This window comes from Rhizomucor pusillus (assembly GCF_041956525.1).
Source record: "Rhizomucor pusillus strain CBS 183.67 unplaced genomic scaffold VTP01scaffold_27, whole genome shotgun sequence".
Lineage (NCBI taxonomy): Eukaryota > Fungi > Mucoromycota > Mucoromycetes > Mucorales > Lichtheimiaceae > Rhizomucor > Rhizomucor pusillus.
In genome coordinates, this window is record NW_027192169.1 from 2,062 (window position 1) to 28,739 (window position 26,678).

The 26,678-nt window shown below is 43.3% G+C and overlaps 12 protein-coding genes across 12 annotated transcripts; 5 read left to right on the plus strand and 7 right to left on the minus strand.

Moving 5' to 3' along the window:
• Positions 1-934: 934 nt before the first annotated feature.
• Positions 935-2,578, minus strand: VTP01DRAFT_5927 (uncharacterized protein; the record flags this gene model as incomplete). The annotated part of the gene is made up of 3 exons (XM_069384771.1): positions 935-1,095; positions 1,145-1,294; positions 1,354-2,578. 3 exons carry the CDS (start codon positions 2,576-2,578, stop codon positions 935-937), a joined length of 1,536 nt encoding a protein of 511 aa, XP_069234795.1.
• A 1,710-nt stretch (positions 2,579-4,288) lies between these two features.
• Positions 4,289-4,656, plus strand: VTP01DRAFT_5928 (uncharacterized protein; the record flags this gene model as incomplete). Its single annotated transcript, XM_069384772.1, has 2 exons — positions 4,289-4,452; positions 4,521-4,656. The coding sequence occupies 2 exons, from the start codon at positions 4,289-4,291 to the stop codon at positions 4,654-4,656; spliced, it is 300 nt and encodes a 99-aa protein (XP_069234796.1).
• Positions 4,657-6,040: 1,384 nt separating this feature from the next.
• Positions 6,041-7,237, plus strand: VTP01DRAFT_5929 (uncharacterized protein; the record flags this gene model as incomplete). Its single annotated transcript, XM_069384773.1, has 6 exons — positions 6,041-6,424; positions 6,480-6,509; positions 6,564-6,669; positions 6,727-6,829; positions 6,888-7,053; positions 7,106-7,237. 6 exons carry the CDS (start codon positions 6,041-6,043, stop codon positions 7,235-7,237), a joined length of 921 nt encoding a protein of 306 aa, XP_069234797.1.
• Positions 7,238-7,252: 15 nt separating this feature from the next.
• Positions 7,253-8,076, plus strand: VTP01DRAFT_5930 (uncharacterized protein; the record flags this gene model as incomplete). The annotated part of the gene is made up of 4 exons (XM_069384775.1): positions 7,253-7,338; positions 7,415-7,665; positions 7,717-7,859; positions 7,933-8,076. The coding sequence occupies 4 exons, from the start codon at positions 7,253-7,255 to the stop codon at positions 8,074-8,076; spliced, it is 624 nt and encodes a 207-aa protein (XP_069234798.1).
• A 2,353-nt stretch (positions 8,077-10,429) lies between these two features.
• On the plus strand, positions 10,430-13,744 carry VTP01DRAFT_5931 (uncharacterized protein; the record flags this gene model as incomplete). Its single annotated transcript, XM_069384776.1, has 13 exons — positions 10,430-10,586; positions 10,642-11,541; positions 11,603-11,785; positions 11,842-11,945; positions 12,011-12,106; positions 12,167-12,250; positions 12,307-12,387; positions 12,443-12,682; positions 12,736-13,086; positions 13,153-13,312; positions 13,376-13,424; positions 13,479-13,538; positions 13,597-13,744. The coding sequence occupies 13 exons, from the start codon at positions 10,430-10,432 to the stop codon at positions 13,742-13,744; spliced, it is 2,613 nt and encodes an 870-aa protein (XP_069234799.1).
• Positions 13,745-14,285: 541 nt separating this feature from the next.
• On the minus strand, positions 14,286-16,356 carry VTP01DRAFT_5932 (uncharacterized protein; the record flags this gene model as incomplete). The annotated part of the gene is made up of 10 exons (XM_069384777.1): positions 14,286-14,471; positions 14,528-14,768; positions 14,826-14,872; positions 14,930-15,181; positions 15,251-15,317; positions 15,375-15,490; positions 15,565-15,789; positions 15,878-15,981; positions 16,043-16,066; positions 16,128-16,356. 10 exons carry the CDS (start codon positions 16,354-16,356, stop codon positions 14,286-14,288), a joined length of 1,491 nt encoding a protein of 496 aa, XP_069234800.1.
• A 710-nt stretch (positions 16,357-17,066) lies between these two features.
• On the minus strand, positions 17,067-17,750 carry VTP01DRAFT_5933 (uncharacterized protein; the record flags this gene model as incomplete). Its single annotated transcript, XM_069384778.1, has 3 exons — positions 17,067-17,201; positions 17,263-17,391; positions 17,460-17,750. The coding sequence occupies 3 exons, from the start codon at positions 17,748-17,750 to the stop codon at positions 17,067-17,069; spliced, it is 555 nt and encodes a 184-aa protein (XP_069234801.1).
• A 103-nt stretch (positions 17,751-17,853) lies between these two features.
• VTP01DRAFT_5934 (uncharacterized protein) lies at positions 17,854-18,238 on the minus strand (the record flags this gene model as incomplete). Its single annotated transcript, XM_069384779.1, has 2 exons — positions 17,854-18,036; positions 18,089-18,238. 2 exons carry the CDS (start codon positions 18,236-18,238, stop codon positions 17,854-17,856), a joined length of 333 nt encoding a protein of 110 aa, XP_069234802.1.
• Positions 18,239-19,501: 1,263 nt separating this feature from the next.
• Positions 19,502-21,408, minus strand: VTP01DRAFT_5935 (uncharacterized protein; the record flags this gene model as incomplete). The annotated part of the gene is made up of 6 exons (XM_069384780.1): positions 19,502-20,383; positions 20,443-20,645; positions 20,696-20,823; positions 20,884-21,006; positions 21,070-21,269; positions 21,346-21,408. The coding sequence occupies 6 exons, from the start codon at positions 21,406-21,408 to the stop codon at positions 19,502-19,504; spliced, it is 1,599 nt and encodes a 532-aa protein (XP_069234803.1).
• Positions 21,409-21,633: 225 nt separating this feature from the next.
• VTP01DRAFT_5936 (uncharacterized protein) lies at positions 21,634-22,838 on the plus strand (the record flags this gene model as incomplete). The annotated part of the gene is made up of 7 exons (XM_069384781.1): positions 21,634-21,923; positions 21,982-22,022; positions 22,075-22,133; positions 22,190-22,309; positions 22,373-22,444; positions 22,503-22,589; positions 22,644-22,838. 7 exons carry the CDS (start codon positions 21,634-21,636, stop codon positions 22,836-22,838), a joined length of 864 nt encoding a protein of 287 aa, XP_069234804.1.
• A 284-nt stretch (positions 22,839-23,122) lies between these two features.
• Positions 23,123-23,723, minus strand: VTP01DRAFT_5937 (uncharacterized protein; the record flags this gene model as incomplete). Its single annotated transcript, XM_069384782.1, has 4 exons — positions 23,123-23,216; positions 23,281-23,408; positions 23,486-23,596; positions 23,655-23,723. 4 exons carry the CDS (start codon positions 23,721-23,723, stop codon positions 23,123-23,125), a joined length of 402 nt encoding a protein of 133 aa, XP_069234805.1.
• A 517-nt stretch (positions 23,724-24,240) lies between these two features.
• Positions 24,241-26,269, minus strand: VTP01DRAFT_5938 (uncharacterized protein; the record flags this gene model as incomplete). Its single annotated transcript, XM_069384783.1, has 4 exons — positions 24,241-24,773; positions 24,835-24,937; positions 25,002-25,962; positions 26,019-26,269. 4 exons carry the CDS (start codon positions 26,267-26,269, stop codon positions 24,241-24,243), a joined length of 1,848 nt encoding a protein of 615 aa, XP_069234806.1.
• Positions 26,270-26,678: the final 409 nt, after the last annotated feature.

The following is a 26,678-nucleotide window of genomic DNA, read 5'->3' on the forward strand; positions in this document are numbered from 1 at the left end:
GAGGCAAACGCTTGATATGACCAATTATCATATAGGCTATGTGTATGTAGTCGATGAAAAGTACAGAAATAAATGGATTATGCAAGGCAACGCCACAGACGAGGAATTTCCAACATGCTGGGCATGAATGAATACTTGATTCAAAAGCGTCAATAGATAGATGATAGAAATATCATACATGATAATGATTTCCCTGTTATGTACATTCTTTCTCCGGTCCATCATCTTTTGTGTCAATTCTGCAATTTGACTTCGTCGTATTTCTTTTACGCCTTGTTGTATCCAACACTTCGTTTCGTAAGAAATTGACAGGATCTCTTGATCTTACCCTGCACTTCATAACCTCTCTTTATTGCTATGGTAACACAGATAGCTTAATTGCCGCTATCTTGATCTTGACAGCTCTAATTATACACCAGACAATGGTTTCCCGCTCTGATGATGACAGATGCACGGCAGATGCTCACCCATCACTGGTTAACGGGCTTCTTGAGATTATATTAGATGCATACAGAGGAAAGACCGCCAAAAGAAAGATTCTCTATAAAAACAGAATGATTGTGGATAAAGAACTTTACTTGAGTCTCGTTGACTTAGTCTGCCCCTTTGCTTGATATCACACGCCTGCAATGCTAGTCAATTTAAGTTCGTAGATTCAATTCCTGCAAGTTCGCGGAAGCCCGTATGACAATTAGCATCTTCCCTTCTTTCATTATTGCTAACTGGATATGTCTTGCAAGTATCCGTTTACTATGGCCTCTCGTTGCGACACTATTATATCTTCGACGTCAACTGGTAGCTAATGATACTTGCAAATGTTACACATGCTTCTCCATCTCGCTGTCTTAATTATCGCGCTTAACTTGGCTTTCAGCGCGCTCATTGGCACAGCATTTATTGACCATCATCATGTGCATATATTCAAAGCAAACTTTCATTCCGAGTCATCTTTTCGCTCCTCTTGAGGTAAATCTCGAGAATATAGCTTTTTACCGGCCATTTCCAGAAATTCCATGTCTTCTGCTCTGGAGAGTATGCCACCATTACCACTTTCTGCATCGTCGTCATCCTTGAGCAGCGGCCGTACCAATATGACTGAGACAATGTTTAGTGCTGATTGTGAGAATTAAAGGTACTCTCTCACCTTCTACTTCTTCTATTTCGAAAGTCTCGGTGGGAGATAATCGGGGACTTTGATATGTGGTACACAATGGACCAGCCTTTGAATGTCCATGCAAAAAGTCCGAGTCGATCCACAATCCAGCGTAATCAAACTGACCGCCCATGCCAATGCCTACAATATCATCAGCTTTACGTTGATTATTATACCTGCAAATATCTAAGCGATCATACCGTTTGGCAGACTTTTCTTGCCCCAGCATAGATATTGGTAGTGATCATTGGCAGAGTTGCCCCCTCCCCAGATATTTGTGGCCAAAACACCAGCGTGCGTTCCGGAATCCAAACGAAACAAAAAGTTTGCTGAATTTCCGTACCAGTCTGTGACAGGTAGCCAAGATTCATCTGCATATCCACCAAATATTGCGCCATCTCTCGTTTTCACGATCAATAAAGTGGCGCCCTTGTTGATTATGCGGTTTACAAAAATCTGCCAGCTAGTACCGTCTCTCCGGGAAGAAAACAAGAGTTGATGCGTTAAATCCTCAGTCTGTCGTCGTGCTGCTAACTCGGAAGTTGACCAGGAGACTGCATTGGGCGGCAACGATCTGGTCAGGAGAAAATAATCGTAAGCTGTCAAAAGCCGTGACATCCTCCCTTCCTTCAGCAATCCTTTCATCCCTTCAGGAATGGAGATGGCTGGACATTCATATCCGGCAAGGCGAGAAGAATGGGTATCGCGCTTCTCAGAAACTATACTCGTTCCAAGATAAAATACTCGTGCCGCAATGCGTAAAAGTACTAAAAAGTCGGGTGTATGTTGCATCCAATCCTCGAAACTGTCCTTATCGATCTTGGTCGCACTCGTTACTGTTTGTTTCCAAATGAGCGTGCTTTCGCAGTTTTCCTTACTATCGATATTTGTATTCGATTGATTGCCCAACCAAACATCAAAGTCTAGTTGTTCGCGTTTCTGCTGTGCTCGCCTTTTCTCTCCAGCTTTATACAGCAGGTGATTCGTCAAACGCACAGCACCCGATTCCTGTTCAGAATCCATCCACACCATGCCATTATCTGCTTTGCAAAGGTTGCTGCCTATAAACCACCAGGGTATAGCTGACTTGACTATCCAGGACACAAATTGCTCCAAAGAGCAGTCTAATTCCTCGGCTGCGATTGCATAAAGAGTATAGGCAACTTCATTGTCGTGCATGATCTCAGTCACTGCTTTGAGATAGCTATATAGATCGATAGGCTCGGGATGCTTTTTGCCAGTGTAGTTTTGGGTAGCTCTGAGAGAGTATTTCGTAAATATATTGGTGAGATCGTTGTTAAAAGTAGATGGTGTAAAGTTTGCATTCGTCACGTTGGAACTGTGACAATCAGCGAGGAACTGCTGGAAACGTAGCTCTATAGCTTGTTGCTCCGATGTCGACCAATATTGTAGCAATTGCTCCATTTCATTTTGCATCCTTTTGCTAGAACTGTTTCCCATTTTGCAACCCGTGTGCAAGAAGGTGGCTCGGCTATTTGCATATCACTTCATGCATCCCCAGTTACGCTCGGACTTCATTTCAGGGTGTTCCTCGCAAATCAATAATATACCAAAGAAACAGCATTTTGTACGTCTTCCAGTTGTATCGACAATTTCCTGCTTTGTACTAAAATCCAGAAATGTCAACAGACTTTGGCATCATTTTTCCAGGAGTTTCTATACTGAAAAAGTGTCATCGTGGAGAAAGATTAATGATACAGCGGGGAAGGTGCTGATGACTGATCGCTTATCTCACGCTTTGCCTCATACACTTGAATTTAGGCGAGCGCAGGTCTGAATGAATTGCAAATTCGACGGCACTGTGCTTGCAGGAGCTAAACGGATGCAAAACCGCCGGAGAAAACAGGTTTATGAAGGGCAAGCGAGTAGCACAATGCCTCAATTCACTGAGAATATTCCTCAAACGTCGAATTCATCCTGAAATTTATAGAACCTAGCACGCGAGAAGATACAACGCTTTGTGCAATTTCCTTCTTTGCCGCTCGATTTCCTTTTGGATTGCTAAAAGCAAGAAATGTCAAGCTATCGCATAAGTTTCCATGATTTTTTTCTATGCATGCATATAAAAGCTTCGAAAGCCGAATCAACGGGAGTTTCTTCTTTTGATATTCGCTTCAACATTTCGTCTCCAACTTATGTTATACTTCCAAATACTGCACCAATCACGTTGCAACCATTGTCGTGAAATCGATCCTTTCGACGTTCCAGCAGACTACGTATCTACAACAGTGCCGGTGCGTACGTATTGCATGTCATACTGCGGTATATTATCATCGAGTGCTGTCAATTGATATATACATTACAAAGTAGATTGCATTCTCGATAACAGTGGGTAATTATCGGGATCATATTTCGTTATAATCTTGAGTGGAGGCTCATTTTGATAGCCGACTTTATACATCGTCCTACTCTCACACCCGGATCGTTCTCGCCTACAGTACATAAGACTACGGTCCTGGAACCCAGACAAAGAATGGCGAAGCTGCATGATACAGCGATAATTCAGACACCACAGACCCTGTTGCATACATGCTTCCCTATCTCCAATATCGACGAATCTTCAAAACCAAAAGTAATCAATAAGGTGTATCCAATGACCTAGAGATATTATCCCCTGCTATTATGTATGAATAAGCTGATAGGCAAACCAATCGATAGGTCGAGTAATAGACTTTTGGCTGAGGCCGTAGGCCGAAAGCCTATCACTATTATCCGAGCCATCAGAGGATAGTTCGACTGGCCCACCCGCCCTCCCTTCTCTCCGTTTCTCGTTTAGCGAAGACATTGCAATGTATATGACACATATTTCTTTTACCTTCGAACAAATAAGATTGTAACACACAGTCAAACTATCCTCCTGGCGAAGGATAAAATTATATTATACGTTAAAATGAAAAAAAAGGATTATGAGCGAAGTAGGGTTACGCTTACTTCTTTGAGGACAAACTAGGTGCTGAAATTGAAACTTTGGAAAAGAGAAAAAAGAAAGGATGAGTGATACGAGACTTAAAAACTAGGTGTTGCTAAGTGGTGAGGAAATTTGGCAGTCCTTCAAAGTGCTCAAAGCACGTCACTCTTCGATTGTCAATCCATATCAGAGGCTGTGCTGAACTTATGAGCACAGGGATAATAACAGGTCATTACCTAGACTTCTTGAAGACCGCAATGGATGAGATGGACCAGTATCCGCACACGAAGCGCCGCTACCTCGTAATGGATAACGCTCTCATCCATACGCTTAACGATATAGCTAAGTACAACACGTCCCGTGGTTACCGGTATGTCTATCTTTTGTCTTAGTTTCCTGAGCTCAACCCTATTGAGCAGTTCTGGTAGTCAAGCGCAGCAGGTTCTTGGAGAAGGAAACACTCATGACCATGGTCACTGACGCGACTGAACGTTTAAAGCCGAGTGATTACGAAGGTTTCGTTTCTAATTCCCATAAATACCTATATAAGTGTCGCAACAGAGATCAGCTGTAACTTGCTTGTCAACGTAGGTCGATATCCAAGTGGAGAACAAAGGAGTGCGTTATTAGACTTATACATTCCCCAAGCTTTTTTCTTGACCGCGTTCTTCATTTTCGACTAAGATGTCTTTAACTATCACGTTATTTTGAATGACCACTGCTGCGCAGCACTTCATGTTCTTTTGATGCAGATTGATATACCTTTTTTGCATGTATGAATATATAAAACATACAGTGCTGGAAGGACGACCAGTAGGAGGTCACTGAAGATGAGGCGGCCCTGTGAGTGGCTGCACGTGTTGGGACCGTTCATTTTGATACACGGGCTAGTGTGATTCTTTTTGCCATCGCCCTTTCCTCGCATATGCTTGTTTCGATCTCTTCCTGTGTCGTGGACAATACACTTTCTCTCATTTAACTCTAAGAGATCCCTCTTAGCATGTCCACTAGACTCACCCTGTCGCTCTTTGCATTATTCTTGTCACAAATTACTCCCTGCCCTCTCTCGTTATTCAGCCGCTATGCAGTGATTCGCGTTTGAAAATGTAGATTTTGAGGACTGCCGATGTGAATTTCAATATTGCAGATGAGAAGCCAATGACATTTGGCGAAACTTTTGGGTTAGCAGTGAAGATTGTAAATATACGATGAAAATATGGAATTCGAGAGAATTTTAGTGGGGAATCAGACAATCTTTCCTTGGGCAACTTACGACGCTTTTACACCTCCTTGCAGGAGGAGCCTGTTGGGCCAGACAGGAACAGTCACCGGTGCATACTTTTGTGGTTCTTCTGGAAGAATGTTAGCAACTGTCAGCAAAGCATGTGGCTATATTTGATCCTATACTTCTCTTAGCATTAGTAGGTGTTCATAATCATGCACCGGAAGCTCATCATAGCGAGAGCAAATGCTATAAAGCCCAGGACATCTTGCCAATGAGAGCACTGTCTAAAAGCGCAAAACAAGTGGTGAGGATACACTTGCTTTGGTACTGGGACAGCACACGACGCTTTTACACTTCCTTGCAGGAGGAGCCTGCTGGGCCAGACAGGAACAGGCACCGGTGCATGTTCTAGTCTAATATTGTCTGATACACTGCCTAGGAAAATTTGCGCCTTCCCAAAATCTAGATAGTGATCGCTATCATCACTAAATGTACAGGTAATTCATTGAATTATACCTACCTCGAAGCTAATGTCATACAGTGTTGAATCTTGCCATATGCTTAGCTTATATGACAGTAAGAAAATGACGGAATGTCGGGTTTCCTTGATACAAAAAATAAGAGGCATGTCCACGTCTACGCAATTCATTAAATGACGTTACCCGGAGTTAAAATCCAGACATGGTGCCACCCAATTATCATGCATGCATTTCTTTGCTCTGCTGCTGTGGTCATGAACACCGTTGACTATATACAGAACCATTATCGCAACTTTTCCATAATACACTTTTTTCGACATTTCAAATACTGCAATCGACAGCAAGCGGAAAAAAGTTTTAAAAGTGCAGTTGGAGTACTTGTGAATTTGAAAAGAGATACATCTATTCAGGATTGGGCTAAAACGATTCAGAAAGATAATTTTAGTGTAAGTGAAGCATTCAAACTTGAAACACATAATCAGATTACGCAGATTTTGAATACGGTTGATGTAAACACTTACTGGAGAGAGTTAACCTTGACTGAAGCGCGGAGAGACTCTGAGACCGTGGAGAAATTGGCCATATACCATCATCGCCGCGAGCTTCTACATGAAATTGACAATGTGAAGGAATCCGAGGTATGATGATATTATTTTCTTCCTTATGTTTCCCTAATGTTAGTGTATGAGGCAGGATCAAGAAACTTCATCATCTAAAGAAGAGGTATGGTAATATGCATATATCCATATTTGAATTACTGATGCACGAAATTTGCAGACGACAATTATACCCAGCCCAGATCACCATCCGTATCGAAGGTCATCTTATGATTATTTTGGCTGTTGGAGGGGAATTGAGCTCCAAACTTGGCAACAACGCACGTGTAAGGATATTTGCAAAGAGATAATTATGATGATTACTAATAATTGATATGATGTAGTACATGATCCAGGATTTCGATATGACGAATTCCTTCGAAAAGTACCGGGCCAGAAGTATCCATTGCGCGAAAAAAAGGAGAACATTTCTGACACACGGATATTGTAAATGACAATTTCTCTTTGTACAAGGAACTAATACTGACTGAATTTTGTTCACAAGATCGCTGGATTTTATCTTTCTTCTAGGTGACTGCCGTGACGCCTGTACAAGTAACAGACAATTTGGTTCGGAGCTGCATGATTTTATATTGCATGAATTAAAGGTCAGGGATGGTTTTCGATATTTCGATGACAAGTTGATACAATGCTGTCGTGACGTTGAACGGGTACGTACGAATGATACGTAGCTATGAGTAATCGTTACATCTTTTTGCATAGGCGTTACCGCGTGGCCCTTTGGAAACCCGACGTGCCATAAGAAAACATAGCAACGACGCACTCGAAAAAGAAGATCGGGATGCTCTCTTGCTGACGGGCCTGGAGGCGCAATCAAGGCTATTTTTCAACTGACAAAACGACAAAACTATGTCTGAGGAAACATTTATCCGTCAGCATCTGCAGCAATTCATCGATCATATCTTTAGCTACGACGAGCGCTTTGCGTATAACTGGTACGATTGATAAGCGTACAAACTTTGCCTATCTCTGTTCGTTTCATATTGATCATTGCAACTACTCCTCCAATAGGTCTAATTCGTTTTTACAAGTATCCGGTGTGCAGGAGCAAGATATGCAGAAGCCTGACTACCTTGCGAGTGTTATACCCGACATTGGTTTTAAATACGACGTGTTTGTCCTTGAAGTCAAGAAACGAAGAAAACAAAGTAATCAATACTTTTCTGATCTTGTGAAGACTGGTAAAGAGATGAAGCGGATGGTTGATGCGATGGTTGAACTGGGTGTCGAGTCGCCGGCAGCTCTCGGCATTGTTGTCGCAGGTATTTATCATCATGCCGAGTAAGCATTTTTGTCACTAAACATAACACAAGGTGATGTTTGCCGAATGTTTAAAACCGATCTCGAATTTGACGGAATATACCGGATGATTCAAATCGGTCAATTTCATCTAATTAGAAGTACCAGTGATGTGAACCTTACTTTGACGATTTTAGAGCATCTCACTCACATTAAGGTAAATAGTCTACAGTCCCTGCCCTTTCCCTAATCCATGCCTTTTCCCTTGTTTACTGTTGGTGCTACACTAGACTCTGACGTGCCAAGTGGTATCAAAGATCAAGGCATCATTTAGTGGTGGCGCGGAACACCAAAACCACAGGCTTAAATTCAAGCGAAAGTCCTTTGGCTCACCTTTGATACAGAGGAAGAAGCATAAGTCCAAGTTCGATTAGGCGCTGAGGAGTGAAGTGCTGGTGGAAAACAATGCCGATAGGGCGTTTTTATACCTTTTTTTATAAACAAATCAATGAGACTTGAATTTTAAAAATGGTCAAATGCGATCTTTGCAAGTTGGGTAAGAAAATACAGAGCTTGTATCTACTGTATGTTCTTGTGTGCTGAGTGAGCCAATAGACTGTTGGCCTTGCGTGATACATAATTTGTTGAGTACATGGAATCAGTCATTTGAAATGCTTCAACGTTATTGTATGGACGCGCTTCGAGATGTTCAATTCACATCAGTAAATGTCTTGCGGCAAGTTGGACAGATGTTGTGTAAACAGTAAGATAAGAGGAAGAAAAATGAGATGAAGACAAATTTTTAATAGCTGCTTCGATTGAACAAAAGTTAAGAGGTTGACAAGATCGTTTATATTCATTGACTAAGTTTTCATCAGCATAAGAGTCAAAGATAGAATTGGTTTGACTCGATGTTTTCCATCTTTCGAAATCACTTTGGGGCAAAATGCTAAAGTGGGACACAAAATTGTCTTTCTCTTTTTTTCTTTTTGTGAAAGACCAATATAGTGAATGTCAGCCAATCCATCAAGTCAAAATAGAAGCTTTATAAAATGTGGCCATCCTCCCATCTATTCCTATTCCATTTTCTTTTTTACTACTTTCTTTTGACTCTCAACAAAAATGTAACATTTTTACCCTATGTTTGCGTGAAGCGCATCGCGACGAAGGAGCGCTTCAACAAATTCAGGAGATATGTAACAATAAACCTGAAATTTCGATGGAACCTGGAACTTCGATGGCCGGTGCAAAACCAAGTTTCAGATAAACCTGGGATCTCGATGGTGGATGCAAAACCAGGGTTGGGAGAGACACGCGAGTCTGTTTCGGCGCAATGCACTATCCAAAGTATACTTTTGGACACCTACAAAATTGGCTTAGAGGTAAGCACGTTCCGTGGAAGCTCCTGGAGGAAGATCGAAAGCTCCAGATAGTGCTGTATATACGGTACGACACAGAAGATTCGTAGGCCTTACATGTCACTGGGCCGGTTCACAAAAACTATCATAATGTGGAACAACATTCGAAGTTCCCGGGATGTAAAGCACTGTCTCTGATAACAGAAAATTTTCTGTTGAGATGACTATAAAATGAGCAATCCCCATGCATTTTTTTCTCTTTATCTTTTACAGAAATAATGATATGGTAAGCTAGAACATAAAATCTTTTAAGATTGCAAACGATTGACCGTTGATGCAGACTGAGGCATGTTTATATATACCTCGAGACCGAATTATGCATGCAGCTTCTCTGCTCTCTGGCGTCTTCCCCTGGGCTCTGTCGCTATACAGGTCACCGAAAGACATGGTTGCCTCCGGATTTTCCAAGTTGTCTGCCAAAATCTTTTGCTTGCAAGTGCATAATGCGTGCTGGTGCGCTCGCCCCCCCCCCCCCCTCAAAAATGTATTTTTTTATATGTTGTCTTTTTCCCCTTTGCTCGCGTCTGCCCTGCCCCGACACGATGCGTGGTCCCCGCGAAGAGCGGAAAATAATATAATAAACTTGTTTTGTCCACTACATAATGAATACTTAGCTTTAATACATTCGCCATTGGTTTCCTGCTGGGAAGCTGGTCTGCTAGCTAGAGTCATCCCTGTTATTGTATTCCTCTCAACGGTTGTTTAGGTTGAGGAAACCATCATGTTAAATTGTGGAAGTTCAAACTGGGTCGCTAGGAAGCATCCTTTGTAGCTTTCTATTGCTGCCAGTGAGTACTTAAATCCCATTTCATAGTATAGTCTGGTTCCTGATCATCCTTTTGGGCAGGACTCAATCCAACCTCTCAACATTCATATTTTTGGTGTAAATTCCCGGCGCATAAATGCTAAATATCTGCATATTGATCGATAGTAGCCTAAAGAAAAATGATATAGGCTCCAGAAAGGAGGTGCTCCCATAGATTTTTATTTTCTCTTTTTGAAAAATGAGGGCTTAACATGCAAACGATTGACTGCATGACGTGGGACAAAGCATACATATGAATATCACTCTAGTGTTCACCTTTTATTTATCAAGTCGAGCCTTGCTTTCATCATCGTTTCTAACATCGATAGATATCCTCATTGGTCTCTTTTGCTCATAGTTTCCAGAACCCTGATGCTATATAAATGCCAACTCCATGATTTTTGACACGTTTGAAAAGAACCATCACCTTTGCTCGTTCCCCGACACAGCGTTCGGTCCCCGCTGATAAGTGCGGGACACGATGCTCTGCTCTTGCCAATATCCTCCTCAACGCCCTGCTGTACGTCGTAAGAGTGTATCGCCCAGTATATCTTTACATCTGTGATGAGCGGCTTCTTTGGAACGAGCGAACCCAATCGATGGGGTGGTCTCTTGAAGCAAGCTATTTCCAACGTTGAGAACACTTTTGACAATTTGCTGATCGACCAGCCGAATGACAGTACACCTTCCAGCAGTCCGAAGCCAGACAAACAGCACACAAGTAATTACATCGAAATGCACGCAGTGATTGTGTTATTCTTAATATTCTGTAAAAGTAGCTGAACACGATAGCGAAACCGAGACAGAAACGTACATGGACCCGATCAGCGGGATGGTTACGACTATGCAACGGCCAAAATCATCATCGAAACCCGCAGGCACAGTGTCTCGCAACATTGAAAAGGAGAGCCAAGATCCGCAGCGATCGTTGGCTGATACGTCTACGAGCCAAAGAAGCAGTTCAGACCTTTCTGCAAGGTTGGCGGCCATCATGGCCGAAAAGAGCCGGCAAGGCAAGACTTCCCGACCATCGTCCATTCGATCCACAGATACCAACAAGCAAGCTGATACCATTGATGGCAACGACACCGAGGTAGTAGAGATGAACACCTCTCCGAACCAAGCAGCAGATAAGCACCCTGATGCTATGGTGGTAAACGAAGACGAAAGCTCGCGAATAGCCGCGGAACCGAAGGGGGAGGAGAAGGAGAATAATGATCCTGTCGCATCAGTAGAGACAAGTGAAAATGAAGACTTGTGTGGAACATCTTCAGTTGAAACACAAACTCCCAACGCGGACGATAGCAGCCTGAACAAAGCGACCACCACAGAATCGAATGACAACGCCGCACTGGGCAATGAATGTACGATGCCGGCCATCAGCAACGACTCGTCAGATTCAATATTGAAGCAGAGAGAAATGCAGCTATTGCAAGCTATGCAAACCATCGCCAAATTGCACGATCAAATACATTCCCTGCAGGAAGAGGCGGAAAAGCAGCAAAAAGAAAATCAGACAGTCCTTGCTGAATTGGAAGCGATGAAAGCAAACAATAACAAAGCAAACGGCAGTGCAGCAGACCAGAGGCAGACACGGAAATTGGAAGCACAAGTTGAGGACCTGAAACAGCAATTAGCATCCAAATCTGAGCAAATCCGAGGATTAATGGAAGAAGGTATAAAACAGCAACGTAGAAATAATGTACCGATTGCCTGATGTTTTTGCTTATTGGATAGGGGAGAAGCTATCAAAAACGGAGCTTAAGCACGGAAATGTCATCAAAAGGCTCAGAAGCGAAAAACAGGACATGGAAAAAACCATTGCAGATTTACAAAAGAAAGTCGAAAAATCCTCTTCAGATTTGGTAGAAGCCAATGCAAAAATTATGCGCATCTCTGAATCAGAGAGACGGCTGCAAGGTTGTGTTTGAAGCAATGGAAGGAGCGTATCTGAGTGTTCGCTGACTCTTTGATAGAGTCCTTCAAGGCCGTATCAGACTTGACGGAACGACAGACGAAACATATGCATAAGCTGGAGACCGACCTTCGCGAATGGAAGGAAAGATACAATAACAAGGAGGTAAGATAGTCAATCGAAGCCCTCTGATCACATTAAAGCTAAAAGAAAATGTCATTGGTATATAGACTGCCCTTAAAGATGCAATTGCAAATCTTGAGAGGGAAAGGCAAAAAGCGCGGCTGGAGTCGAAACAAGAACAAGGTGTGCTATTGGAAAAAGAGGTAACAGTCTAAACGCGTTCCTCGAGCTGCAAATGTATAATTAAATTGCGCATTTTGTAGCAAAAACGAAATGCGGAACTCAAGTTACAGCTGGAAAAATCTAGAGAGGAGTCTAATATATTAGAGGCGCGTTTACGCAACGAGGTAATTTGAGTGATAAAGTGGATTGACTGCGTAGTCCATTAACACTGGTGGTTTAGATTAAGGATTTACAAAGCGCGTTGCATTCATTGCAGTCAGACGCAGGCAAAAGGGAAGACCAACTATTGGATGAAGTAAAGGTAAAATGGAGCATGCGACCTAGGTAGGAGCTCCGTTAATTTACCACACCCGCAGGACTTGCAAGCACGGTTACAAACTTTGGATATGTCTTCGGCCGAGCTAGATACCAAAGTTGAAGAGGCAACAGCACCGTTACTACAGCAGATTGATATGTTGCAAATGCAACACACTGCCGCCTTGAAACAGAGAGATTATGCAGAGCAAGAGATTGCCTTGCGACTGCAATCTATTGAAAAGGAGCGGGATGAATGCAAGGCTTTGCTGCAGGATGTTACCGATAAATATACGAACGCTGTAAGTGACGTGCGTGTTCTTTGCTAATCAAGACTGCTGACTGCTGGCATTAGACCGATCAACTTGAGCATTTGAAGCTATTGTTGAGCCAGGAACGTCGGGAAGCTTCTGATCAATCATCCAAGGCAAAGCAAAGTGCGGCGCTGATAGAAGATCAAAAAGAACAGATCGAAAGTCTTCAGAGCGAGCTGCATAGCTACAAGGAAAAAGAAAAGCATCTTGAAGAGGAAATAAAAAAACGCTATCAGAGAATCATGAAGGAACGGCTACAAGAAGAGCGGCGACAGTGGGAACTGAAAACTGGCACTGGAGCAGGCGTGAAGAAATCTGTCAAGCAAAGCCCAGAACCGAACGGTGAAGGGTCGCATTCAACGCAGTCAGAACTTCCAGCGCAGTTATCACTGGTAAGCAAACAATGAGCACAATTCTAGGCCGATTGCTTTGGTAAAATAAATGCTTCTATTTTTTAGGCACATACCCCGACATCCACCCCAAGATCAAGTACAGATGTAGCTACCACTGAGACAGCCGTACCTGCTGCATCTGAGCGGTTCCAAGGAAACATGAGGTTCCTGGAGAATCAGCTGAGTTTTTATCAGACTCAACTCCAGAGTGCGGTCCAGTCTAGAGGTACATATTTCTATTCACCGAGTCTGCAAAAATAATCGTCATTATTAACTGTCTGTTCGGCAGATGAATTGTCTGAAGAAATCCTAAACATGAATATTGAAATGGAAAATCTGTAAGTATCCAAAACGAAGACATCTATCCGGCAGAAAGTGCTCAGCTGCCGTAGTCGCAAGGAAAACCGCAAAGTGCACGATTTAGAACGGCAAATGCAAGAGTTAGAACAGAGGTAATTAAATAAGCACCTGTGAGTTTGGTGAGAAACGCTGTTAACCTCAGAGTTGCAGATACCATGCCTCGCTCGAATTGCTTGGTGAGCGAACGGAACAGGTGGAAGAACTGAAAGCCGACATTGCAGATGTAAAAGAAATGTATCGAAGTCAAATTGTAGAATTGGTGCAAAAAATCGATCGGCTAGAGAAAGCATGTACATAATAATGGAAATCATCCTTCGTGTATTATAATACTATCATTTATGCTCCTTTGACTTTTTTGATTCAAGTGTTCGGTCATATCCAGTATGTAAATTTCTATGTCTGAAATTTGCATTCTTCTCCTGCTGAGGAATTGCAACGTTCGAGATCTACAGCAGAAATCGTTTTGGTCTTCAGAGCTTTTTATTGTTATTGAAATGACCTCCAAGAAGATTGTACTTAAGGCCACTTACTATTCTGGTGCTGAAAGAAGATAGAATATAACAGTCATCGATATAGACTGACAAGAAGAAGATAAACTGGGTAAAACGAATGCAGTTAAATTCATTAGAGTAGTTACTAGCTCCTTCAGATACAAGGTACATATAATGTTTATATATCGATGCATTGAATAAATGCAGGCATGGATAATGAAAGAGAGCACGGCAATCTATCAAAGTTAAAAGTAGTTCAGGCGCTGTTGATAAATTCTATGCACTATACATTTAATAATAAGTCTTTATCCTTCCATATTTGATTCCCTCTTAATGCTACGGGTATCACTACATATTCTTCTTCTGTTTTTCTAACTGTGGCCAACCAAAGTCTTCCGATGCAACGTCGCATAGCATTTCTGCTATTGCTAAAGATGCCGTTGCGGCTGGGGAAGGTGCGTTTCTAAGATTCAGCACCAATCCATCGAGACACCTACGTTCCAGAATGTAATCACTTGCAGCGAGTCCACCAGGCTTGATAAAAAAATGAGTTGTCGATGGAAAAGAACGCATACAATTACAGTGTTTACCTCGAATACTTGAGACATGACGCCTGTGAAGCTAGGTTCCACCATATCTTCCGTCAGCGATGGCATCAAAAGCTGAGCACTCTTTAGGAAGGCACGTTTGCTCAGGTCACGATACAGCTCGCCAAATGAAAGTGATAGGTTCTTAAATGCAAATGCCCAAAATGCAGCATTCGTTGCTGAATCCCAAACGTCCTTTGCTTTGAAATCGAAGAACTTGTATCCTTCACGTGAAAATGTGATACTGATAGTCTTCTCGTTAGCAACAAGCAATGACATGCAGTGTCTCAACAGCACGTACCATGCACCCGGACCGACGATCATTTGATGCCCTCTCCTGACATCCACCTAGTTTTACTGATTAGAGCCTTGTTTTAATGTATATAAGTATCAGGACGTACTCACAGTTGGTGTAAAATGTACGCCCACAGGAATACCTCCACCACTGGGAACCGGGTATATATTTCGAGACACAACACCTCTGTACTCTGATTTGAGTTGATAATATTTGCCTCTAAATGTAACCACACGATGTGCTTTTGGGTTTCCTCCGGCGATAGCGGCTAATCGATCCGAATAGAATCCGCCACAGGTGATAACTCTTGCAGCGTCGACATGCAAGGATGGACCGCCCTGGGTCGGCTCATGGCCTTGAATCTAGAAGATGATATAGGCAATTTCTTTGTTATTATCATGCAGCAAACCTGTTTGATGACGGGATCTTACATGAACTCGCCCTTCTTTTGTCCGGCTAATCTTTCTGACATCAAACGACAGTTTAATATCGCCCCGTCTAAACGGCATGTATCAGTGTACAGAAAGCAGTGATAAGTCGTTTCAATGCACGTACCCGGAACGACGTATTTCATCTGCAATGCATTGACTAACAAGCCAGTAATTTACAATACCAGTGTTTGGCGAGTACAGTGCACTGTAGGCTGCAATATTCGGTTCATATTCTCGGACCTTTGAGTGAAGCACAGCAATGTGGTGTTAAGTTCGCGCGCACACAACTTCGTTCTCTCAATGGCAGCACAGACCTTTTCTCCGCTGAAAATCTCCAATCCTTGCACCCCGTTTGCATTGCCCTGGTGATACAGTTTCTCCACTTGAGCGTGTTCGGCCTCATTGCTCGCAACAATGAACTTGCCACAGCGCTCTGCAGGCAGATCGTTTTCCTCACAGTACTTGTACATCAACTCTGCACCGTGCACGCACGTGTGTGCCATGCGCGAACCAGGCTTATAGTACATTCCTGCGTGTATCTATTGCAACGGCGTGTCACACACGTATTGTTTTTACCCCATTCATCAATATTTATGCACGGATCAATGTTATCAGCCATGCACCTACAACGCCAGAATTGTGTCCCGTCTGATGCGCCGCAACCTCGGGCTCTTTCTCCAGTACCACAACTGTCTTGTCTGGATACCGATTCAATATTTCCCTTGCAGTTGCTGCAACGATATTGCTATTAGATCCGATGCGCGTCACTGTAAATGACCGCTGTTGACGTACCCAATCCTACGATGCCTCCACCGACTGCAAGGTATATCGATCATCAGTATGATTTCGGCATATCAAACGTTGTAGATGCACGGACCTACCGCAACATCGTAGCGATCCAGCGGTGTGGTTGCTACGGGATGTGCTTGGGCGAATCTTTCTGCACGTAACTTCCCCAATAATCTTTCGACACCTTTGCGAGGTGTGTTGTTCTCGCCGGGAAGGGACTCCCACAGATGTATATCGGCCTTGGATGCAAAAACACGCGTATTTCGCAAATATCTGACTAGGCCTCCTCCCTTTGCTGCAAAGACGCGATATGACATGGTAATTTATTTGGAGAAAGAGAAGGGCGAAAAAGCTGATTGAAAAGCCCGGAAAAACCTGATAGCAAAGAGTTCGTGTCACGGCCTTCATTCCCGCAAGACTGAAAAAAACCCATGCAATTTTTCAACGCATTATCTCCTTGATCCACATATACATATCAAAAGAATAGCCCAGATCTGGGAATTGACATGATACATTTGTGTAATAGAAGGAACTTAAACATGCAGCATATCCTTAGAGTTACCAACTGAGCAAAGTCTCCAATTAGAACATCGGAAGGGAAAGGAGCAATTTTTATTCTTTTTTCCGTGCTACAATGTAAACATCTCGGTCAAATTCCGTATAGAATAGCCAAGTCTAGTTCATTTTGCGAGTGAACGAGACGACATGTATTCGAGTTTAGATACTGATTTTTCGTCTGTATCAATCGCGAGACTATATCGAGGTCGTCAGTGCTGCTATTTTTGTACATTGCAAGCTCTGATCAGCTGATGATATCGTTTGGTGCCGGGATGTTTGATCGTATCCATCTTCTTCAAAAGCTCCAACTTCTCGTGGCAATCGCAATAAGCACCTTCGTGCTGTTATGGGTTCTGCTGTTCAACGGCTACCAATGATATTTTTTCGTTACTATCCACTGCGGCACTTGGAGCGGAAGCCACTTACCTCTTATATCTCCTGGATCATATTCAATAGATCGTCTTCGAGGTCAACTGTTGGTTTTGAGAGGGTCAAATTCTCCCATATATCGACTCCAAGTGCCTGCCTGAACATTTTCGCCATTCCTCCATAGATTGAGCTGGCGACATAAGATAGTACGGTCTTTGTAGACGTCTGCAGGTGGCTATGATGGTTTTAATTAGAAAAATTAATACAGTATAAAAAGAACAGAGCAAACTGCATACCTCCGGACACACATTTGGATCGTCGAATTTTGACAAAAGAGTATGTGGTAGATGCTCCAGGCGCCCTTTGTTCCCTCGGATCAAGTTGATCGTTGTCTGGCACGCTGTCTGGCAACCTTCGTTTTTCGCCTATGTAATGATTTAACAGATAAGAGATTGGCAAGTAAGTACATCAAGCGGAATAGTTAATGGCTCACGAGATTAAACATCCACTTATTCAAAATATCTTGACACGTGTGCCGCTCCACGATATCGGCATCGTCCACCAGTATCGCTACTGCTTCCTCTGTTGATGTTCCACCAGTTTCTGCATTATGGTCATGAGTACTTTGCTCTGCAGCAGTGGATGACCCTTCATTGGCACTTGGTAGGTTCGATTTTTCTGCCGACAATCGTGTTAAACCAGTTTCCTTACTACATATACTGAAAATGCCTTTATGTCTGCTCCAGCCAAAAAGTTTTTCCGCACTGTCTGTCGTGTCTGACATAAGCTGGAATAGAATTAGCATCAAGAAGTGTTGGCTGAACCGCTATTAACTGACTCCTCAGACTTCCGTCAACCCTTTTCAATGGACGTTGTTCTGCTTAGAATTAAACAGCAATCTCGACGACTTGCTTTGCCTTGCGTAAGATCACACTGTCCGTGGCCAGGGCTGCGTGAAGCTCATAATATGCTGCTTTCATATGCTCCAAGGCATCGTCTTGCTTATTGGTCAGCTCCACATTCTTAAATATGGCTTTCCATGCCATGGGAACAACGGCAGATTGTTGAGGCTGGAATTGTGTGAGCCACAGGGCAGTCGATCCACCCTTTGGAAGAGTTTACCTGCAAAGGAACTTGGATGTCATTCGCGTCTGCTCTAAAACGATCACTCCAGTCCGAAGCGAGAGATTCCCAGTCTTTTGTAAATAGACACCGATTGGGAAACTTCTCCTTGTACATCAACGCGAGGTTGGGTTCAATAGTAGCCGACATTTTCGCTGCCAGGAAGAACAGTGAACTTTTGTCCATGCAATGACTAAATTTATGCGTTGGTTGACATCGTCCAAATAAGGCAGGCAGTTAGGCCAGTCCGAAGGAAGTTCACACTCCTTTGTCGTCAGTCGGCACGAATAAACTTCACACTCCTAGTCGTCAGCCTTTTGCGTCGCGTTTTCCCTTGCTTTGTATTCCCAAGTGTATTAAAAAATGCATCCTTATTAGGATCTCTGACTTCGAATACAGAAGTATAAGAAATAAGAGTGGATATCTGCCCAGACGAAGGTCAAATCTATACTAAGAATAGAGAGAATGGATGCAACTCCTCCTTGGCAACGGAATAAAAAATGAACAGAATAAATCTGAATTCTACAATGGAAGACTATAGTAACAGAAGAAACTCACACCCCAGCGAGGCCAAGTCAACACATAGAACAGGCAATAGTGAATCTACGACACGCTAACGACCTTCTCAAGCAGAATTAACACTGATATTTTGGGAGAAAAATGGTATATTTATTCATTTGTTTCGTGTTCACCTATAAGTTAGCGGACCTCTAAGCTGCCCACTAGGTGAGAGCTGAGGTCGGAGGAGCCTCATGACCAAATAAGGTTGCCTCACGGCAGTCGTTGTAAAATTACCCGATAATCCCGCTTCTTTGGTCTTTCACTTCGCCGCATGCGAAGGAGGAAAATAATGAACTTTTAGCAACAATCGAGTATGTAACACGTTATAGTTATCCAGCTTTTTCTTATGGAATACACTGTTTATTTGCGCTTTTTTTGACTCTTGGGGACAAGCTACGCTGTAAAATTTTGCCAAGTGACTAGAAAAGAGCAGCGCATATAGCGAAGGATATGTCTGTGTACGAAAGAACTCATCGTCATGGAACCACAAGGGATAGAGTATAAACGGTCGGCAGGGCGTGCTTGAATGGCTCTACGCACGAAATACCAGATTACTAAACCAGTAACAACATGTTCGTGCTCTTGCGCTCTGATTGCTTGTGATTTTTATCGTAGATTAGCAGGCGCCTAACAGATCACAGCCGATTGTGGAAATAGTGCTCGAATTTGAATGGAGGATATCCAGGACAATCCTGATTTGCAGCGATGCAGGTATTCAAGGTCACAAAGAAGGGGTTAAAATGGCGCCTTTTTATTACTTACAATGAGGCTGTATGGGTATTTAGGAATAACAGGGATGGCAGCAGACTGGCTATGTACGAAGGTAGAATGTGTATAAGATTCTGCTGTGTGTTATTTATCAACAAAGTGAGGCTCGTGTGCATTGTTCAAGTCGTGGTGGATGCTTTTCCGGTCCCGCTCCCGTCGCTCCAGGAAATTCCGTGTACTTTGTTTCTTGCGAAGACCATGCAAAGACATGGCATATTCTTCGCTGAGACTTCCAGGACTGTTTTCCTTGGCTAGTTGAGGCTCGCCACTAGCACGTTTAGCTCGTACCGTCCCTAAACTGAGGCGCTTCCACGGAGTTATTTGTGCGTCCTGCTCTGCCTTGGCTGCCAAGTTACTGGTTGAAGCCGACCGATTGGGTCCTCGCCAAGATCCAACATTCTCCAGGTTTCTGTTTCGAGAGGTTGCCTCTTTTGTTGCTGCATGGTGCGCAGCTGGTATTACAGGCGATGGGGGAATACTACTCCCAAGGGAGCCGTCGTCCTGCTGCCAGTCTGCCATCGACATTGTAGTTATTCGTTTGACAGGTAACAAATCGCCTTGCTCTGCTCCTTCAAATGCAGGTTTCACCCAATCCGGAGGATCCCCTACTGTCATACGCACGGGATCCTTGAATCCTTCATATTTTTCATAGACAGTGTGGTCGAATTGGATAAATTTTTCTTGGATGAGCTGTAAATCTCGCTGCTTCTTTGCATTTTCCTCTAAAGCTCGGGATGCCTTGGATGCTCTGCGAGCTTGTACATTGGAGCTGTTGCCTAGTATCAGCTCTTCCAGGTCATAAGTAAGATCAAAATTGTTTGTATCCGTCGAAGGTTGAAATGGCGGTTTGATTTCCTTTGCTTCCAAGCGACGCCAATCTATTGTCCTGAAGAATGGATGGCGTACAAGCGCAACCCAACCTGCGTCTCCTTGACCCAGACGCCGGTTAGGATCAAGCTCTAAGAACTAATATCTCAGTGAGTTCCAGACAATTCGGTTATTTCAATACTAGCTCGTGAACTCACGCCTTGCATTACTGACAGACATTCGCCAGATACAGATTTGGCGTCAGGATATGGTATGCAACCTCTTCGTATGGCAGTTTTGAGTTCTTCGCTCGAGAAGTTTTCGAATGGCCTTTTTCCATACACGCATTCATAGAGCGTGATGCCTAGACTCCACCAATCGACTGCTTCGTTGTATCCTCCACCCTTGTATATCTCGGGTGCTGTTATTTGTCAAAAATAGTACGATAGATGCGGAAGCTTGCTTGCCTACCCATATAATACCCTGTGCCTGAATTAGAAGTAAGGACACGTTTGTGATGCAAATACGTAGCAATGTTAAAGTCTGTAATGTGCACATGCCCCATATCATCAAGGAGAATATTCTGAGGCTTGATATCCCTAGGAAAATGCAAGGTCGATCATGGCGAACAACAGTAACATCATCGAAGCATTATCTACCTGTGAACGACGTGGTTGCAGTGTAGATATTTAACAGCTGTGGCGAGCTCAGCAAACCAGAAACGTAAAACATCCTCGTCGAATTGTTGTTTGCTAATGTGATAGTGCAAATCACCTCCAAGCCTGGAAATGTTGATCTGATTAGTATAGATGTGACACCTTCCAATTTGGATAGAGAAGACAAACATCAAATCAGTCACCATATACATGTAGTCGCTGTCCTGAAACGCGAATCGAAGTCGACAGAGGAACGGATGATCGAGCTGTTCGAGAATGGCACGTTCTCGAAGGATATTTCGCACAGCATCCATTTTAATGCATTCTTCTTTGTTGATGTATTTGAGCGCATATAGCTGTCGTGTTTCATAATGCTCCACTATTCGCACCTAAACAAGGGACGAGCTTGTCCCCGGTTAAAGTCAACCATGTTCTCTCTAACTCATACGAGATCTTGTTCTTTACCTTGCCGAAGGCTCCGCGACCCACGATCCGCATAAGCCGGAACTGCGCGAGCGAAACTACCATTCATGTGGTTAATAAGCTGTAGAAGCACCAAGGCCTCAATAGTACCTTTTCCTTCGCTGCTCTCGGAGCCACCAGAGGCGTTGCCCAAGGCTGAAGCTATTAGATCCGAGATGAACCGAATGGTGTGAATCAAAAGTATACGCCCTGTTGCAACCAGAAGCCCAGCTGCAGTTGAGGGATCTTCTTGTCGAAACTCAGCCCTACAGTTTTCTTTTCATCGCCTTCATGCTGTCAAGATCGTTTCAGGCAATTCGACATTGCAGCTACCACCAGCCTCTGCGAGAATGCTCGTTGAGGACACTGCAGCCAATCGCAAGACGTTTATATACGACAGAGACTACTGAAGAAAAGGAACAGGAACAGAAACCGTTTCGTGAACCACCCGTAGTCCTTGGTTTGCGAGAGCCGCCAATTGTTGACAAGTCAGGTTGGCTCGAGCGCAAGTCAAGAAAGCTGAAAGATCTGACAGACTACGACAAGGCTTTTGCTGCTCACGCTGCGAATCGTCGCTATCTGTATGTAACTCCTCTCAGACTTTGTTATTCCTAGACCTTACCTATAAATACTTTAAAGTGTAGAGGAAGCAACTAGATCTTACTATGCGGATATCCATGGTAAATGCGGTATATTACCACTCTGAGAAATGCGAAATAACATTGCTGTTAGAAATGAGAAAGCATGGTGGAAAGATGTATGAAGCATCCGACAAACTGATCAAGGCAGAGGTATTACTTTAAAGTCATAGCGAAACTAGAATTTGCATAATTAATGTTGGATCCAGAAAGCTGGATACATGCCTGATTTTGAAGGCATGGATTTGTTAAAGCAACATGTACACACAACTGATCTTTTGACCGGCAAAATCACACTCATGTCCTTTGTGTATGCACAATACGGCGAGGTAAATCTTTATGTAGTCACAATATGTAATTGAAACCATATTCATTTATCTGTCTTTACATAGTCTCACGTCAAATCATTCATTGAACCTTTTATGCATCACTTTGCACAGAAAAAAGATGTTCAGCAACTATACGTTCGTAACCATTACTTTGCACTATACACTGGCGGCAAAGCTAACTTCTTGATCGCAGCTCAATGTCCAGGAGAATTTTATGAAGCAATGGATTCTACGCGCATTCGTACCAAGTATTCGGAAAAGTGTTCCGGAAGAACAAAGGGTATGGTTCTCATCCACAGAGAGGTTGTATGCAAGAGACTAACACGATCGTTAGGATAAATATATCTTGTTGCTGAAGGATTTGACACGAGTACGGCGAAGGCTTGACATGACCAATCAATACATTGGCTACGTCTACCTCGTCGATGAAAAGTGCAGAATTCGATGGACTGCGCACGGTAACGCCACAGAAAAGGAAATTTCCAACATGCTGGGCATGACTGAATACTTGATTCAAAAGCGACAATAATAGCATAAATGATAGAAATATAATACATGGAGCAAATAAATTGTATAATAGAAGAAGCTGTTTGATCTAAGGATGGGTCCTTGTTCAGCAATCGAATCTCTTGAGCAATGCACGCAAAAGTACAGCACGGCGAACATCTCTTTGATCATAATTCAATTCTGCAGATGACATAGATCTTTGATGTGAATGCTGCAGGGTGTAAATTGTTTGCAATAAGCTGCCCTGCATCGAATATGTATAGACGGTTGTCGAGGTTGTAGCTGTCGATTGCAACTTTTTTGATGCTAGGAAATTGAATGAGCAAATTCTTGATATGAAAGCAATTTGTGGAAAACCAGCAAAGTCAATGACTGCAAGGCAGACATCGCTTTGCGTTGCCTGCAAATACCCAACTAGATCTACAGTTACAAATATTTATTATCATTAATAACAATATAAATACTCTCTCATGGATGTCGAATTAAGGATAGCCAGGCAACGAAGCGCACAGTGTCGATTTTGGCTTTTTGACTTGTCGCAAACTTTCTTACGGGAGCCTTGCACCCGGGGTGGGGGTCGTCGCCGGCCAATCTGGGATTTTTAAATGATATTTTTCAATATCGACTATGGTCAGTTATGTCCTAAGACTTTGGCAGCCAATCGCCTACTCGCATGAGTGGAAGGAGCGTCGGGTTGGGGAAGATAGCGGAGAAAGAGGACGAAGCAGGACGGAAGACGGAAGACAGGCGACAGAGCGGACGAAGACGACGAGGAGGATTCTATCAAAAACGTATTGTGAGAAAGCGAACAATAATCACTCAGAGCAAGGTCACTTACTGGCCTTACCCGTGGCGCAGAGCGTCTTTCACGCCTTGGTTCTCGGCAACGGATACGCCACGGCGCCATACGATGTATCAATATGCGAAGTCCATGTTGCAACCTACAAAGACAGAACCGTACGAGAGGAAGAAGGAGCGGAGGAAGAAGTGAAAAGCGATGCATTGATGAGAAGTTTCTTTTATAGCTTTTGACAAAAAATTCACATCATGCTGACCACACCTCGATCCATGCACTGGTTCATGCATGAATGAAATATACTTTGCGCGAAATCAACTAAAATGCCACAATCTGTTCATAAACTGGTTGAATACGCAATCAACTGTGCAAAAATATCGACATGACAACAGAGACGATGTACGTTGGCGCAATATAACGTTCAGTTTGGCAGCAATGAAAAGAAAGCTAATATGTACAAAAGTATCGAGATGTATAGAGAGAGATAGAAAAGTTGTGTGGAATGCGTGTGCGTGTGTGTGCGTGAGAAAAAAGACTACGTACAAGGGGAAAATTGACGAGAAGTAGGGATATGTTGGTTTATCGTGTTCACTGTTGTCTGATATATAGAACCGTGTCAAGACTCTTATTATTGTTGTAACTGGCTATGTTGTTGCCGCAAAGTCTCCATAAATCGTACCACTTGCATAAAGTCCAAATCAGGAGGGTCACTCTGAACGGCCGCCAACATTGGATCCACGAGCAAATCAACCTTTTCCAACGGTAATCCAGAGCATGCAGCTATCAACTGTTTGCATTTTGTTTCTGTCGCATCTGACTGCGCCTCGAGTTCTTTGATACGTGCTTTCATTTCCTGATGAGTTTTATCTTGCGTGTCCAATTGATCCTGCAGGAACTTGATTTTCTGCTCCAGCAGTTTTTCACGTGAAGACTTGGCATGTTCTGGTATGGAATCAGCGTCTGTTTCTGTAGAGCTTTCCGTAATCCACGCCGGCGTGTTAATCTGTATATCGCGACCATGTTCTCCAAGCCTGGATTTAGCTTCTCGCAGTTGTGTGACAATCGTGGATAAGCTTCCTCGAGTTCTCCAAAGTTCCTCATCTTTAGCCTTTAACTTTTCGCTGTAATCTTTATCCAAAGCTTCTATCAACAGCTGAATATCTGTACATGTCATAGTTAGCAATCAAAGTTTAGGCAGCAGCGTCCACTCATGGATACCTACTCGAAGCAACTTCTACAGCACGAGGATTATAGAAACGATGGATTTCCGTTAGTGCAGGTTTATCGGTATAGTTCGCTGAAGTCACGCCATTTTTCTGTTCTACCTAATATACGTTCAAAGGCAGTCAAATATCATGCTTTTTGCGTCCCGAAGGACACCACACTTACCAGTGATTTCTCGTCTTCATCGCGACGGAGGAAAATGTCTACTATCTGTTTGCAGCCAGACTTTTTTGCAAGATCGAATGCTGTATCACCATTGAAGTCTCTCATGCTGTAAAGAGTTTGAGCCTGCTCAAAGTCTCGAGTGGCATTAACAACGCTTGATAAGTAATGGATGGCTGCAGAGCAGCGACCAGGTATTCCTGCTGTCAGGGAAATGTGATGGAGGATGCTTCGTTTCTTGTTGTCAGTAACCATCAAAGAATCATACAGGTTGTCCAAGATTCGAGGAAAGCAATGAACGTTGTAGGCATTGGTCATCATAACGCATCGCATCAAAGGAGTTTCTCCTGATGCGTTGGTACGTCGGATGTCAGCCCCACCGGATATCAAGAGTTCCAATGTTTTGATCCTTCCCAAAGACGCCGCCCAGTGAAGTGCCGTGTGGCCCTGGTCGTCTATGGGGATATTTAAATCAAGTCCACGTGGTATCTTTTCTTTTAGCCAATCCGATGCTTCAAATGTATCTTCTGTTAGGAACAGATTCATCAAAAAAGTACGTTGTCGATTTGGATCCTGGAGTATTGTTGTCTGGGGTGGTTCAGGCCTGGGCGCTACCGTCTGCACTGTCTTTTGCTTTTTGCGTGGATGATGATTCGGCTGATCTTCTTGTGGAGACGGTCGGGTCATAGGAAGGGAACTGTAGTATCCAGTGGAGGACGGTGACGAGGCATACGGAGAAGCAGGAGAGTCCATACTCATTGCTGGAGACAATGCTGGCGATGCCAGTAAATAAGGAGTTTGTTCGTTGTTTTGACTAGACTGTGCGCGAAGAGTGCTCCTGACTTCATCTTTGGTGGGTATCTGATTGTCGTTCAAGTTGGAAGGGTCGAAGTCGAGAATAGGAAGTAACAGCTCAAGTACTCCGTAACGTTCAGCAACTTCTCTGCCTTTCTCTAGAGGAATCCTTGAAAGTCACGTTAGCAAGAAGTTTGATACCTTTGGGAAGATTGAATAACTCACCAGGTGCCTTGAAACTTGCCGTAACCGCCTTGCACTTTTTCATGCTCCCCAATAAGAATTTCCTTCTCCAAGATTTTTGTTCTCTTGTTCTTGTCCAAGCCAGCAATCTTGAGGATTTGAGTTACGTTCATGTACGAGTCCGATTTGCGTCGCATAACTGGATTTCCTTGAACTAGCATCTCGTAGACATCGATGTGGGAGTATGTTGCTTTGTAGATAATAGGTGAGCTGGGTGAATCTGCATTGTCCATTGGAGCAGCAGATTTGTGTCATTCAATTGGAGAGTGGGAAAGTACAGTAGAGAGGAAAGAGGCAAGAGACAGGAGAAAGGAAGCGGTGGAACGTGCAAGCAGCGGCGCGGTTGGAACGCGTCGCGCTTTCGATTTAGGTGTGGCTAAGGAAACCTGAAATTGGCTCCATTATCGCTGGAACCAGTCCACTTTTCTATGCAGAAACTCCCTCGTGACCTTTACATTGTTGTCGCTAATAGAGGTGTCACTCGTGTCGTTAATAAACATGTATTTATATTATAAGCAATTTGTATGCGTCCTCATGCTTTTTCTATGCATTAAGATCTTCGAGTTTGAAAGTAATCATTAATTCCCTAAATGTTAGCTATTAAGCCCAATGACATATACAGTGATTATTTCGGCACATTTA